Here is a 16,683-nt window from a genome sequence, read left to right as displayed (position 1 = left end):
ACTTGAAAAATGCAATCTCGGTCAACTTTAGTTTAAGAGTAGGACTAAATAAACTTCACAAAAACACGTGACATTTTTATTTTTTATTTTTTTTGGTTAACTGAATTTATTTAAACACGTCTAAGCTGATAAACTTAATAGACTAACTAACCATCAAGCACAGTCATCTTTCACCTGTACTACTATCCAGAAGGATTGAAATATAAGGTTGTCAGAAGATGATTCTCCAACTGGGTCACCTCTTTGGAGAACTGCCAGAACTAAGACAGACACTCTATTTCAATCTGCTGCCAACAAGAATGGCAACACATCCTCTATTTCCCACAGCTAAGCCTCCTAGTTGTTACTCCGTGTCTCTTAATTTACTAAAACTAAATTGGATTTCACAGCACTTGAAATTTTGAAAATAATTTGGTTTTTGGAAAATGCACCTATATTTAATAGAAAGATTCTTGGCAAGCATTAACCTGAAAAGTTGTGGTCTGCAAGCAGCAGGCTGACCTACAACAGGGTGTCAGTAAAACCTAGTTTTTTTTTTGTTTTTTTTTTCTGCCACGGTGACTTAACAATACTTCCTTTGTGCTTCAGCTCAGCTAAATTCCACCATCAACACACCAATAGATCTACCAACTGTTGTCAAGGTAGCACCACGTGGGCTTCAGTTTGTTGCTGTGTACCACCAGGACAGCTAAGAGACGCTGGCCCAGTGTTTGTTTTATACAAACTGGTAGCTTTGTTTTGACTATCAGTTTGTCTCAGAAAAACTTTTACAGAAAACTTCAAAGATTTAAACTATAAACACTGGTAAAGCTGTTCTTCAAACTCTTCCTTTTTCTGCATTTCTAGATGGATTACAGATTTCAAAACTAAATGTTTCCAAGTGTTACATCTAAAGAGGAAATGCACACTATTTTGTTTGGTTTCGCACTTTTTTTCCGTTTCCTGGGATAGTTGTATTTGGCTGATAAGAAAGCTACTGGAACCAAACAAGGAGACTTTAGTCTGCCTGAACACAAGGATCTTGATTTGCTTGCAGGTGAGCTCTTGGGTGCAGAAAATAATAAGACAGCAAATAAATCATGAAAAGATTGGAAAAAGGTTTTATCACTAAGCATGGTGTGGTGAGAAGGTGGAAGGACTTATTGCATGAAAGCCAGAGGACTAATAGGACAGTAGAGTTTTCTTCTTCATGCTTTTCTCACTTCCTTGGTAATGTGAGCTGGGGTTTTTTTTTGTTTTTTTTACAGTAAATTTTCGGTCCTTATTAGATGGTATGAAAGTTAAGGTGTATTCAGACCGAAAAAATGATTTGTTCTGGACTGAGTCAGCTAATTTTGACAGGGTTGAGTCCTAAACCTTGCATTTAGTCTCTATTCAGACTCGGGTCTATACCGGCGATTTCTGTTCCAGACCACAGCCTGTAAACTAACCCATGTTACTAAAGATCTTCTCAGTCATTGGCCAACAGTAACGGGGGTGTGGCAAAGGAAAAAATGAAAGATGAAGGTGCTGCACTTTGCAAGTACTGTTGAGATAGCTCACTTTTAAACTTTTTATTGTTTTGGTCAATTTTGCATATAAGTCCAGGTTCAACACTTTTTATTTTTGTACGGTGGAGGCATGCTGCAAGGTGGTTACTGAGGACATATGACATATAAACAGTCTGGAAAAAGTTGTTTAAAAGTTGTTTGTATCAGCCTGCATTCATTCAACCACATTTTAATGAGCTGCTGTTGCATTGCTGCTCCACGTTTGTCCAACTACGGTGGCCGTTTTGGTTCAGTTGATTCACTCTTGGAGCGAATCGTATTCAGACTGAGGAATCTCAAAGCGAACCGAAGTTCAGTCTTATTGAAAATGAACCGAGACCACCTCGAAAGATGGATCAGAGGGCGGTCCCTGGTTCTGGACCAGAGTTTGCTTGCACACATTCAGACTGAAACTTTGCTCTGGATTATTGGGAGAAAAAAACTCTGGTTCACTTTAAGCGGACCAAACATGTCCAGTCTGAATACACCCTTAATCAAGTCAAAATGAAACTGTGAAAAGTTCCCACAATCCATTCTCAATCCAAATGTGTTTCTAGAACTATTGTAGTGTGTTACCAGAAGTGTCTCTAAAACTGTAACTTTTGTTTAGTCTACTTCCAATTCTTGAAATAATTTTTAAAAAGTTGAGTTTCATGAGCAAATGTTTGGAGTGTAGTCATTTTGTCAAACGTTTTCCTTGCTTTGCCAAATATTAGTCAAGCCTTTAACACCAGAGATGTCACTGGCGACAAATAAATAACACATGCTCGTCGACCTACAGTAACTATGCGCCATTTACGTGATAAACAGAATGCAGATTCTGACGGGGAGAAAAGCATATTAGCTTTGCACCAATGCAACATATAAATAATGTGAAGTGTTGCACATCAGCATAAGGCTGCTTTTCTCTGCTTCAGAATCCACTGGAGTTACGATAAATGCATTAACGGTAAAAGAGTTACAGTAGTTGAAAGAAAGTAAACACTGAAGCTAAAGATAAATTTGGTGTCAATATATACATGTTACCATCTTGTACCACAGTTGTTCAAATGTTCCAGCAGAAATGGCTTTTTTTAACCTCTAATGTGTCAAACCAACTAATGCTTTTTAAGGACCACATATTGAATTCACCAGGGTTATGTACTCAGCACTATTTTCAGCACACAGAGTAAAAAGGCAAGTAAGTAGGACAAAAATACAACAGCAACAACTACTTATGAGTATTTTACCACACAATAATCAGAGTCGTTTGGGGGATTTATGGAAAAGGTCACAAAACAGTCAGAAAATATGTTAAGTTTCCACTTTCCAATATGCTTAAACATTCATAATTAATCATTAAGTTTAAAGCAATTGTATCCCTTATCTTTGTGTTAACTGATTTTCTCATTTCTATAGCTCGTCAACGTAAAGAGGCACCTGGGACTGTCTGGTCTGCAACAAATCAAACAGACTCACAGTGATGAAGCTCTCAACAATAAGAAAGTGGCACGAGCCAGCCACCATCAGTTATCTGCACCTGACTGTTCGTGGTTACCCTGTGTCAGGCAGGTTAGACCGAAGAGGACAAGCTGCTGCTCCAGAGGAAAGCATGTGTGTAAGTTAGCACACTCCGATCAAAGCAAAAGCAGATCTATCCACCACATCAGAAGCAATTCTACTGTCTTTTAGAATTGCGACAAGATGTCAAGCAGTGTTTGGAGAAAGCGTCACAACACAAGAGAACAGTTGTTTGTCACAAAAACAAAGAAAAAAAGGAATCATTGTAAAAAGCCAAATGGGCATCGAGTAGGCGATATATCTCAAAGGCTTGACATTTAGGATGCCATATATCACTAAACCTCACACTTCCATTGTTCTTTGCTTTTTTTCCTGATAAAAAACAAAGATTCTCTTTATCCTGCAGCTCAGCAAACAAACATTCATCATTTGACACAGACATGTTGTAGTTTTAACATTTTTGTATTTTTTTATTTTATGAAACTAGCACTGCCTCGATAAATACATGTCGTTATTTCACAGCGACAAACTGCGGAGTGCCACAAAGAAAAAGCCTCCCTATTTGTAGCGATCAGCTGCAGAAAGCCTGCAGCTATGTAGGCATAAAACTCCCCAATACAAGCCCTCTGTCTGGAGCAAATGGGGCAAACTAAAAGGGGCATGACTGGACATGGACCTTAAACAAGCTATGTGGGTGACATTGCAGCTAATAATGATCCAGATCTACTGCATCGCTACTCGGGATGTCACCGTTGTCCATTATTTGAGGTCATATTTGGATGGCCGTCGTGATTGACATGTCAGTAAATGTGGAATTGCATAAACCTATCTGGTGTGTTCGCCCACTTTCGTTGATTTCTCTGAAGAATCGTCTCATTCTAAAAGTGGGAGGGATGCACACATTTCTTCCAAATAAAAACTCCACAGCCGTGACTTTGAAAATGATGTCCTCTCTGCTTCGATAATGCAATCACGCCATTCATCTCTGTCATCACATGGTCACACCCCTCTCCTGGCTGCAACCTTTTACAGCCTACTGCCACACATGCACACCTATCTGACAGAGAGAGTAGAGGTCCTGCATGGTGGATGTGAGGAGAATTTTAATAGCTTCCCTCCTGTCCTGCAAGGCACTCTCCATTCACACTGCAAAGGCGGACAATTGGTTTCACTTTTTTTTCCTGTGGGGTCCCTGAACGTCGCATGTCTCTGTCCCACAGCTCTAAACTCTCTTTTCAGAACATAATTTAAATGGTCAAACACCGAGCTGTTTACTATAATAGGGGTTTCGGTACTCACTTGATGAAGTAACTGGCTCCTTCCTCCGTGAAACCCTCTTCCCATCCTCTGGGCAAATCTGTAAGAAGAGCGAGCCATTACTAACACTAACCCCACACTGCAGCAACAGCAGCAGCGTCCCCCCTTATCCCGGACACCCCGAAAACCAGGTAGTTTTGTCGGGTACCTGAACGTATCATGTGTCCGGAGTTCACCGGCTCGCCAGTGCGTGGATGTAGCCAAGTAGTGCTACGAGTTTTATCGCTGCAAGAAAAGACACCTGTTACTGAACGCTAATAAAACAACAACAAAACCACAAAAAAGCCAGACACCCGCCGCGCGACAACAATGCCTTAAAAAAGTGGCGCCAAAGAAGCCCGAACGCCGCTCACTTTGTAAAGAAAACCCGTCCATCTCTGCAAACTCCGTACGACCAGTGGTCAGGTAGGGTGTCCCGTCCGAGAGGTGCCGCCATGATCCCTCGTCTCTGACTCCTCGAAATCCACCACCCCCTCCTCCTCCTCCTCCTGCCTGCACCTCCTCCAGGCTCCACTCTCCGCAGACTTTTCCTAGAGCCCAGATAATGCCACCGCACGGGCAACGTGGGGTTTAAAGGGGAAGAATATCAAAGCTTAGCAGTCGGAAAAAAATAAGGATAAATGTTTCTTTCATCCACAACCACCGGATTCACAATGATTTGACTATCAGACCTCCAAGAGAGGATGTTATTTGATAAATATTTAGAATTTTTTGTAAACCATTCACACAAATAGACAGGTTTTATCAATACAACCATGTCTGAGGAGACGAGATTTGGCTGTAAAACAGATTTCCAATCCTTCAAATGGCCATGAGTGCATAGTTTAGATAAGGAACAGTGAAGAAAACCTGACAAAACAAGTTGATAACAACAAGGTTGCTTCGACTTGCTCGCTTGATTAAATGTCCATCTTTGTTTGAATGTATTTATCTATTGAATCAAACTTTATTCACAAAGAAAGTACTTTAAACATAGAAACCAAAATAAAAAGCACTTTTAATGCCCTCAACTCCTCCAACCACACACATTATGAAAACATGAACAGAGAAATAGAAATAAAAAAAAAATAAAAATAAAAAAATTGTTTCCCTTTAGGCCAGACAGTGTTAAGAGTCCCATTATTGTAAGGACAAGAATTTTGCAGAGCATCAGAAAGTAAATCAACAGAGTTACACTTCATTAAGCTAAATTCCTACAGAATACTAATCTGATGTCTGATAAAATAAATACAATTTATATGTTTAAGCAACAAGTGAACAAGTCAAATAGGAATAAAACAATGTGTGTGTGACAACACATTACAGGAAATCAGATTTGACTGAAACGAAAATAGAAAACAAATTTTAGTTAGTGAAAATTAAAAAACGTAAACCAGTAGCCTAAGAATTCAGACTCAGTTTATCAGCAATTATTTTTTAAAACATTAGAAAAAAAAGACAGTTCTTAACTATATTTTTTACAGATAGTCTGTCTAATGATTATTGCACTTCTGTCTTTTTTAAGATGGACTTTAAGATTATTGGCTGACATTATGTCAAAGCTACTATTGAAAAGATTGATTTTAAAATTAAGAAGTTTTTTTTTTTTCTTTAACACTAGGCTTTTGATACAACATGAAACTCTTTTTTATGTTTTATTACTAGCTCTTTCTTCTATCAATGTTCCTGTTTCACTATTGCATTTATTTTATATTTGACAATTTTTTGTTATATTTTACTATCTACTAAATAGTTTTAACTTTTAAATTGTTGTTATTATTCTTGTAGATTTTATTGTACAGCACTTGACTTCAGTTATTTATGAAAAATGAACCATAACTATAACTTTTATTAGTTGACATTAAGTTGAAGCTACTATTACAAAAAACAAACAATATAGTAACAACAAAGCTTCACATTCTACCACAAATAGTGAATTCAAATAATTATTAGCCATCTATTTGAGGAGCTATATATTTATTTATTTAGTGAATGTTTTTTTTTTCCTTGTTCATTTCTTCATCTGTAATCATGTTTTTTTTTTTTTTTGTTCAAGTTTTCAAGTTCACTGTCCTATACCAGAATTGAGTGAAATATGACACGTATTTCACTTTCACCTCATTGCCTCTCTGTCTCTTGTCTATGGGTTTTCAGTTGTCTGTACTATTTTTTCATAGGGTTTGTTTAAAATGTGTTGATGTTGTTCAGTTTTTGTTTTTTTTTTTTGTTTTTACATGTGTTTTTAAGTCTAGCAACCTGCCTCTGTCCCCTCTAACTGGGTCAATCCATCTGAAATCTGATTATTCTATAATACAGAGTATAAATTGAGAATTAGGACAACTATTGGGAGTAACTCATAACAAATGTTTAACAGTAGCAGTATTGCAGCCTAAAGTAATATAACGTATAATAAAGCAAAATTAAATAATTTTAGTAACAGCCGACTCATCACTTGTTTGGCTCTTTAGACTAAATGCACATCCTGTAATTGTCCAAATCAGCATGACCATGTGGCATGAACACAAAAATCCCTCAAAGAATCATTTTTCCTTTTTTTCTGTTGGCAGTCAGACACTCTAAGCTTTTAAAAATTCATTTTGACCTAATGAGACTAATTTCCTGTTAGGCTCCGCAGCCCCAGACTTTAATTTCAGTTATGTCTTCCTAATAAGTGTGTCTCATTAGGAATTCCTAATAAGTGACTCGTGTTTTTCTTAGAGCCAATATCTTTCTGTCTTGTTGTTATAGGAAAACAAGTGTGGTAATTTTAACCTGTTTTCATTAGGTAGTATTTGTTTTAGTCCTCTGACACACAAATGACTCAGGTTCTGTATTTGCTCTCGTATTTTAACTTTTTTTAAAGCAAAAAGCCACGATTGTTAATTCAGGTATTAAAAAAATATCCACTTGAAAATACTTAACATTGCAATTCTCAAACAATAACAAAATAAAGTATTTAACTACTTTTACATTGCATTAAGTTAAGTTACTTGTAATGTATTACAGTTTGGAACTTGCCCCACAACGACCAGTAAACCTGTTACCAAAATGCAAACTCTAGATTTTTCCTATTTTTGTGATTAAAATGCTAGATAAAAAATTCTCTGTCAAATTGGTATCTTACAGTTTAGGCTGTTAGGCTAAGTTTTGCAAGCTCTTTCATGCATTATAATGAGCTGCAAAGGTTATCGGTGAAATATGTGTCAGAATTTATGCCTGCCCTAAAGAGTGAAGTAAAAGGAATCAATTTATAAGAAGCATACTCTGCAGAATAGGGTTTCAGTGGCTCATTCAGGTGGGGCTCTCCCAGTGTAAAGTGATTTAATTAAAATCTGTGCAAATTATGGTAAATTTAGCTAATTTGAATTGATCCACATCACTACTCTAAATATGTCCAACTAGGCATATTCTCAACATGTCTGCTACACGAAGGGCAAACGCACTCTCCATACTGCAGAGTAATCATTTCAGGGCTGCAGTCAAGTGATGGTGTTTGTCCTTGGTATGATTTATCATCATCTGGACTATATGAGCATCCATTTATACATACATACTAATCTGCTCACACAAATAGACACAGTTGCAGTTGCTGCACCGGCCACTGCAGCTCTGCAGTGTTGATGCTGAATCCTTCCTCCTGGCTGCCAGAGGCTCACAATGCAGCAAGGTGACTCAGTGTTATTGTCTTCTCCTCTGAGAGCCTCCTCTCGCTGAATCACACCTTACGAAAGGTGCGGAGTAGAAAATCAAATAAGGATTAAATTGTTCTGATTTTGTTTTGATCTTCAGCTTATTTGGATCCTGATCTATCTGGCAGAAGCTTGTATAGGAAATCAATGCCATTGTTTCTGAGATACTTGCCTTTAAAGTATCTCATAATCCCGACAATATCAGGTATTCACTGAAAATTGGTGACTAGAGGTGGGGCTAAAAGAGCCTGAATTTTTAGTTCAAAGGGAAAATAATATTTTAAAATGAAGCCCATTTCATCAACACGTAGATAGATGGTAATGGAAACAGAACTGCTGATTGTCTGTATTCGCTGAAGCTTTCCATTTACCTCCCAATGTGGTTATGATCCTAGGACAGTGATTAATTGCCTCTAAGCTCAATGAGCTATAGCAACGACATCTACAGGGCAGGAATGTTATATTTAGTGATCAGCTCACTTATCCAGGGAGAAGCTGGATTTATTGTCTGCCTCTATCAGCCAAGACTAGTGGATATAAAATTTGTAATTTATACTTATTTTTGTGTCTTTTTAATTGTTCAAATTTTATTACAAGTTTTATAATTGTAATGACAATAAAAATAATGAAAAGTTAAATTAGTGTTGTGTTGTCACAGTCAACATAATGTTAATGGCTATTTTTAAAGAAAAGGAAATCACATTTTTAATGTTTAATTTTGAACTGAGTTGAATTTCAACATTATTAAAGTTCTTTTAGTTACTTAACTAAATAATCACATCTGTATCAATTAGTAAAAACAAGAATAATGTTTTATAGATGATTTTAATTATGTATTTATTTAATATTTTTGCAAATTTGCGCTGTAAACAATGGAGTATTTCTTAATTGACAATTCTAATCTGTCAGGATGAATGGAAAAGTATTTTTTTACTAACCAACAGATCACAATGCTGACCCCTACTGGAGAGGACACAGGATTAAGATCAGAGGAACACTCGGGAAAAAAAATCCAAAATACATTTAAGATTATATTTTGCATAAAACTTTTCTGTTACAAAAAATATAATAACACATTATATGTAAGTAAATTTAGTGAATTGTTTTCTATGTTAAAAATACATAACTAAACATAGCAGAAGAACCTCTTGATTTTCATCATTTACCTGTACAGTGATGAATGCACTAAGATGTGTACGATCACTTCATCTTCCTTCAAGTAAGCTCCACTGGGGCAGAGACACGGTTCTAAGACCATTAATCAAAAAATGGTGCCTTCAAAACACACAAATAAAAGCTGAAGTAGATCTCTAGATAGGTGGATTTTGCACCACTAGACAATTCCATAGCCCAATGAGACGATTGCACTATGATATTGAGGTGTAAATAAAACTGAATTGAATTGAACTGTAGAGAATGTGCTTTTCAAATTTCCACATGAAAAAGATCATACAATCTTCAAAGTTGTTAAATATGTGATCAGTTATATCTAATCCAAAACTAAATTGTATTTGCATACATACTTTATCTTTCTAGCTTCAACACCACCCTCTGCATAAAAAAATGGTTTGAGATACTTCTGGTCATTTTGTCATAAGCCTTTTACAGCCCAAATGAATTAGTCAGAAATGGTCCGAACATTATAGAATTGTGATTGAGCATTGTGTAGCATCCTGTCTATTAATATATTATTACATATTAAAAAATAAAAATGATCTTTAAAATTAAAATAATACATGAAATTAATTATTCTTATTCCTTAATTACTCTGTAATAGAATGTGCATAAGGCCATGCGACACACTGGCCCCCTGTTAGTGTACCCCACATTCATACAATACAAGGTGGGACAGGCTCCAGCAACCCAATGACCTCGAAAAGGATTCAGGGTTCAGAAGATAGATGGAAAAATGTTTTTTGTAGAAATTTAAGATTCGGAAATATTTAGTTAACATCATAAAAACTAGCAGACCTGGCTATTAAGAAGAAAATAATGCCAAATTAGGGTCTGCATTTTAAATATAAAAAAATAGCCTGCGAAGTTTAATTAGCATTTTCGTAATTCTTATTACAAAAATAACCATATAAAATACAAAATAACATCTATCAACTGTGTTAAGGAGTTTTATCCTTTAATCGGGTTAAACAAAGTCATTTTCAACTGAAAAAATACTTTTGAAACAATAATACAACTGAAACTATTACCAAAATACATTTTTAATAACACTTTTATTAACAAATACGCTCTTAAATAGATTCGTGTTATTATTGCATAGGTGTTCCCTAATTTTTCCTGTTTTTTAAGTCCCGCCCACCTATCCTACGTCATCTCGCCACCATGCTCGCCACGTAATGTTCACTGCAACCTAACATGCTATTACCGCTGTGCTGGCCAATTAAGTCGCCTGAACTCGCGCGCTGCCGCACATGCTGGATTACGACCTAGCAGCCCCAGCTGAGAGCAAAGGGAGGAAATCAGGCAAATGGGCTTCAGACATCACTTAAAAGTGAGTATACAAACAACACAACAGCGTTTAAACTTAGCGAATGACTTTGTGTGTTCTTTAGAGTAAGAAAACGGGTTTGTATGCTAGTGTGTTAACGTTACAAGGGTACTTGTTCCTTGAATTCTTGTAACTTATTAGCCATATCTGTCAGTGGTTCAGCTAAAGGCTAACCTCAAAAGCTCTACCCTGGTTATTATTAGGTAGCACCTCATGATAGGGTTGGAGAGCTGTTCAGACGACTCATTACACGGAAATCGAACACATCGCTAGTTTTATTTAGGCTGACCTTCGCTCTTTTTAAGTACCTGTGTTGGACCTGTGTTCATGTGCAGATGTGCTGGAGCCGAGCTCTTCTCAGCTGCTGCGCTCTCCTGCTGATGCTGCAGCCGTCTTTAGATGCTGTTCCGATCAGTATCGACAAGACTAAAGTCAAAGAGCCAGAGCAAAAACCAGAAGAACCGCCAGCGAATGTGGTAAGAAAATAACCTGAAAATTCACCAGCTATAAGAGAAAACTACACATTTTTTGCTACTATATGGCAATTGAAAGAATGTCTCCACCAATAAGTTATATTATAGGCTGCCTTTTAAAATGTCTTTTCATTAAGATAGTAGTAATTAGTGCAGTAATTTTTTTTTTTTTTTTTACTGGAGTTTTTCTACTCTTGTCACATCATGTGGTTTATTACCACATGGCAGCCACAGGTTTGTCATTACCACATGAAAGTAGATTAAGAGCTGACATTGAGCTACACTCACATTGATAAAGAACTGCTCGAGTCTCAGTGTTGTTTTGGAGATAATGTACCAGCAGTTCTTTTTGCTGCAGATTTGGCACCATTTTTTGTTTTGAGAAGTTTTAAAAATACTGAAAGTACATGAAGTAATGCTAAAGTGTATGTTAAAAGCACTCATAATTTCTGTTTCACATTTAGTGTGCTAGTAAATGCATAGTTTCAGTTTGCCTAAACGTCTTAGGAGATGTTGCAATACTTTCAGTATGTCGAAATAGTCAATTGTTGTTTGTTAATTTCAGGAAGTCGCATTGCGTTGTAATTTATCTAACTTTTTTTAAATCAATTTGTAAGAATCTATTAACTAACCCACAAATTCATGTAATTGTCTCTACAACAGTTCTACGTGGTGTTATTATTATTTTTATTTTTTAAAATAAAAATGTACAAATGTCAAATTTCTGGTTCCATTTTCCAAAATAAGTAATTTTCCCTGAATAACATTAGAGGTAAATATTTGTCTATAAATTCTGAAATATTGTAGAAATGAAGGTTGCATCAATTTACTTTCTCCACAATTTGGTTCAAACCTAAATTTGTGTATGTTGTTTCCATTCAGTATAAGATTTGGGTAGTATAAAACAACGACAAAAAATAGAAAAATCCTTTTTTAAAATGTGCATATAAGCAAGTAACAATGACAAAAAAATATTTAAGTTGGCTCATACTAAGCCTAGAGTAATGTAATTAAACAACACATTCTTCTCCAATTTAGTGCAATTCCTGTTCAAAACTTACATGTAAACATGCTGGTATACATTAGGCATACAGCAATGCACTTTTCCCACATTCAATGGTTTAAACAGAAGATTGTGGCCTCCTCAGTAGTAATGCATCCAAACATTAAGAAAAAATATCTTAACCCACAGAACATCTGTAGATCTTTGCAGTTTATGGTTTTAACATAGCTGGAATACAGTAACAGCTGTTATTGCTGCAGTCAGAAGGGGTTTTTTAAGGTGAGATTTTTAAAAATGTATACTTTAATTACTTTTATAGGATACTGGGCTCCACTATGATCGCTACCTCAGAGAGGTTATTGACTTTCTTGAAAAAGATCAGCATTTTCGAGAAAAGCTCCACAATACAGACATGGAAGACATCAAGGTAAGATTGGCGTTTTATTTTTGAACATTAAACAAAGAATGTGTCATGGGTTTTTGCTATTTAAAACCTTCATCTGTTAATGTATTCTTTATTTGTTCAAGCTAATCTCAGCCGTCATTTAAAACTAACTTTATTTGTGTGTATTGTAGCAGGGAAAACTCGCTAAAGAACTTGACTTTGTCAGCCACCACGTGAGAACAAAACTGGATGAGCTGAAAAGGCAAGAGGTCAACCGACTGCGCACCCTGATTAAAGCCAAGCAAGACATAGAGGGCGGGAATGGTAATTTACGCAACTTTAATTGTGTCCTTTAAAATTGTTGCTACAAATTCAATAGCTAAAGTAATGGATTAGGAAATACTTTCTGATTTCTGTTTCTTTTTCTGTTCTGTCAACATGTGTTCTTTGAAAAGACATAGCAGTGGACCACCAGGCTCTTCTGAAGCAGTTTGAGTATTTAAACCACATGAATCCACATACATTTGAGGTGGAAGATCTTGATCGTCTCATTCAATCGGTAAAGCCTTATTGATACTTCATAATATGTATTTAATATGAAATATTTTAGCCATTCCTGTGGTATAATTTGAGTCGGGCTTCTTTTGTATGAGATTAAGCAAAATATTTCCACTTACACACTGACCAATTCATAATAAAGGCAACTTAGAAGCTCAGAATGAACTACTAAGGGCAAAATTGAATAAACATAAATTTGCAGATAATATTCCTTCCTAAGAACTCTGCTTATGTGAATTAGGTTGTGCGTTGTGATTGACTCCACTCCTATGTTAGCTAAATCTATCTTTAGCTTTTTTTGCAGTCAGTCTTAGAATTAGTTTGTCAAATATTTTTTTATGTAACTGTTTTTTTTTTGTTTCTACACTTTTAATAAATCTATTAGCTTAGCATTTTTTTCATATTTTTTTAATCAATAAGGCAAAAAAAAAAAACAATTTCCTCGACCGATAAACACTTTGCTTATGAAATATTAAGTCTGGCCACTTTAATAATTTCGTTGGCATCCATAAATCAATCCAAAATTATTGTTTTTTGTATATTTCCAATATTATCTAAATTGTTCCAGTCTTAATTTTGTTGGATTCAGTTTTCTTGGTTGATTATTTACAGGCTGTTATATTTTTTAAATCACAGAATAAGACTTTGAACACAAATCGTTCATAAATGTCAGTAAATACTGTTCTGAAGAGACAGCAGTTGTAAGGCATGTTGGCTCTTTTTGTGGTTTATTTATTTGCTCTAATCACTTGTTCACTCCTGCGAATGTTTGAACCTGCATCTAGGCCACAAAGGATCTGGAGAACTATGACAAGGAACGACACGAGGAGTTCAAGAAATATGAGATGATGAAAGAGCACGACAGACAGGAACATCTGAAAACCCTGAATGAGGAAGAGAGGAAGAAAGAGGAGGAGCATTATGAGGAGATGAGGAAGAAGCATGCTGACCATCCTAAAGTGAACCACCCGGTAAATGATTTTAAGACAGCATGTTTTCTGGATAAATTCAAGATTTATTACTTTTTTAGTTTATTTACATTACTGACAAATGTTTATAATATAATGAATTTAAATGAACTTGTTATTTCGTGCTGCAGGGGAGCGAGAACCAACTTAAGGAGGTGTGGGAGGAGGCAGATGGTTTGGACCCAGAAGATTTTGATCCAAAGACCTTCTTCAACCTTCATGGTAAAAATGTTTCATTTGGATCTCATGTTTTCATTTAGTCCAACATAATGTGAGGAATTTAATTTTCATAACTTAATTTCTCATTTAAAAATCAGATACAAATGGAGATGGCTTCTTTGATGAACAGGAGCTGGAAGCATTGTTCACCAAAGAGGTAAAGTCACTGTCTCTGAAATCTGTTCAAGCAAGTTAGATGACTTTGCGCTGGCTGATATTTTCTTTTGATTTTCAGCTGGAAAAGATTTATGATCCCACCAATGAAGAGGACGACATGGTGGAAATGGAGGAAGAGCGGCTACGAATGAGAGAGCATGTTATGAATGAGGTACAACAAGTTGTCAGGACAAATTTTGACAGCTGTCGTCCAGTTGAATTGTTTTTCTCATTTTTTTAAGTCAGATCTGTTCTTGTAAATCCTTATGGGAAACCAAAGTTTTCTTTTGGGTTTAAATCTTTAAAATAGCATTAAAAAAACAGTGTTTACTGTATTATGTTGGTCCATTCATTCATTAATACTGTATGATTTGTATGCAACTAAAGTGCAAAATCTTCATTTAAGAGCAGTGCTCATTTTCTGCTGATACTTTTTTAATTCTGATATTTTGTAACAACCATACTGTGTTTTTCTTTTGACGTAGGTTGACACTAACAAAGACAGGTTGGTGTCTTTAGATGAATTCCTGGTTGCTACAAAGAAAAAGGAATTCCTGGAGCCAGATAGCTGGGAGGTGAGAAGATTTATAGATGACTCTTAAACTATGAATTTAGAGATTTTCTCTTGTGGTTATAGCGATCACTGATGCTCAAATTACTTTGTTCCCAAGACTCTGGAGCAAAACCAGGCCTACACAGATGCAGAGATGAGGGAATTTGAAGAGCATCTCGCTCAGCAAGAGCAAGACCTCAGTCAGAGAGCTGTTGACCTGCAGAAGCAGAGACATGAGCTGGAGAGACAGCAGGAGCAGCTCAATGCACAGAAAATAGAGCTTCAGCAGGTGAGGAAGGCTACAGTGGATGAATAATATATCAGTTGGGACATATGGAGTCAACAGAATATAAATAAAATAAAGTAGGAAAATATCCTGAACAAAAGCCTTTTCAAAGATGTTAGCCTTTTGCTGATATAGTAAAAAAAAATAAAAAATTTGAAGGTTTACAGTACTTCAATCATCCTTTGATCTATTTTAAAAGTGTTTCCTGTTGTCTTTTAATTCTGATTATGCCGTTTTAGGCAAAACATTTTTAAAAAAGGTCGTTTCCTAGAACAAAGTTTCTGCCAAGCAGCTGGAGTTCATCAGAAATTTCGAAAAATTTTACTCTGAGTTGTGCTTAGGGCTGTTGGTGTGAAGTAAGCCTGTGGTCATTTCCCATCATCCCTTTGCTTACACTCTCTTCTGCTAGTTTACAGACCCTCACAACCCCAAGCTAATATTAGTAGTGCAGCAGAAGTTGCAAGCAATATTGGAGATATCAGATGAGGAAAGCGAAGTCGTACATTTATGCAACATGATTTGAAAAAAGAGCAATACTCAGAAATGTAATTTTAATCGTAATTTTTTATATATATCCTGAAAAAAAATAGTGGAGGTGCACGTCATAACACCAAAAACAGGATTTTTATTGAAGTGGGTCTTAAACTGTTGACACCAAATCCGATAGAACTAAATAGTTTGTTGTTTTTTATGTTCTTAAGCATTAATGTTAGCTGGGACAAATGTAAAAGGCTTGATATGGGTCAATAAATCACCAATTAAGAGGTTTGGCTAATTAAAAATAAATACATTTTTAGATATCCTCTTAAAATCACTATTTTGTTCTTCTATTAGTATAGTTTGTATTTTACAGTGAGTTTCTGTTTTTAACATATGTATGAAAACCTCATTGATTGCAGGCTGTTGAGCACATGGAACGCCTCAAGTCGCAGAAGGTAGACGGTCAGCCGGAGGTGCACAGTAAGTATTAACGTCAGTTTCTGCATCCTCTTTTTTTTTGCTGTTTTATAGAACAGGATGTCTTGATGATTCAAAATGTACCCTTGGTTACAGTTGAAGGAAATGATCTCTCACATGTGCAAGCCGATGACAATCAATTGCATGTTGAACGAGAGGCCCAACTTCCAGGACATCAAGACCAGCTCCCTCCAGGTTCCCCCGCAGAGCACCACCAGCAACACGAGGAACATCAACAGAACAGTGAAAACCCTCCCCAGCATCAGGAAGTACCAGCAGTCCATCCGGAAGTTGTACAAGAACATCCTAACCAGCCTTAAAAATACTGCAAAAAACACCAAAACCTTAACGGCACCTTAACTCTGGTAAAAGTGGAGCACTCCCACTGAGCATAGGCCTCTTAAGCAGTGAACCCAGAATGATTCATGTTTGGGAGTTTTAACACTTAACGTGAAAAAGTGAGGCACATAAGGAACCTTTCCTCCCCGTTACCAGTAATCCTTGGATTACAAAAGGGCCTTAAAATTTTAGATTGATAGACTTTAAGCATGTATCCTAAAACCTGAATAGAACGTTTGAAAGAAATGTCAGCAATGGTTGATCATTTA

The 16,683-nt window shown here is 36.2% G+C and overlaps 2 protein-coding genes across 2 annotated transcripts in view; one reads left to right on the top strand and one right to left on the bottom strand.

Annotated features, from left to right (window-relative positions):
- plekha7b (pleckstrin homology domain containing, family A member 7b) overlaps positions 1-5,088 on the bottom strand; it is a 71,097-nt gene extending 66,009 nt beyond the window's left edge. The window contains exons 1-3 of the mRNA XM_024294776.2: positions 4,700-5,088; positions 4,495-4,571; positions 4,329-4,386 (exon numbers count right to left, since the gene is read on the bottom strand). Of these exons, the coding sequence (XP_024150544.1) occupies positions 4,329-4,386; positions 4,495-4,571; positions 4,700-4,782 (218 nt within the window). The 5' untranslated portion in view covers positions 4,783-5,088. The remainder of the gene's footprint in view (positions 1-4,328; positions 4,387-4,494; positions 4,572-4,699) is intronic.
- Positions 5,089-10,386: 5,298 nt separating this feature from the next.
- Positions 10,387-16,643, top strand: nucb2a (nucleobindin 2a). The gene is made up of 13 exons (XM_024294777.2): positions 10,387-10,520; positions 10,853-10,993; positions 12,313-12,420; positions 12,570-12,702; positions 12,834-12,937; positions 13,722-13,907; positions 14,036-14,126; positions 14,222-14,280; positions 14,359-14,451; positions 14,765-14,854; positions 14,951-15,121; positions 16,018-16,078; positions 16,172-16,643. Exons 1-13 carry the CDS (start codon positions 10,497-10,499, stop codon positions 16,393-16,395), a joined length of 1,485 nt encoding a protein of 494 aa, XP_024150545.1. The 5' UTR covers positions 10,387-10,496; the 3' UTR covers positions 16,396-16,643.
- The last annotated feature ends 40 nt before the right edge of the window (positions 16,644-16,683 follow it).

The sequence above is a fragment of the Oryzias melastigma genome, linkage group LG3, assembly GCF_002922805.2.
Source record: "Oryzias melastigma strain HK-1 linkage group LG3, ASM292280v2, whole genome shotgun sequence".
NCBI lineage: Eukaryota > Metazoa > Chordata > Actinopteri > Beloniformes > Adrianichthyidae > Oryzias > Oryzias melastigma.
Note: the sequence above shows the minus strand (reverse complement) of the source record. Positions and strands in the feature narration are given on the sequence as shown.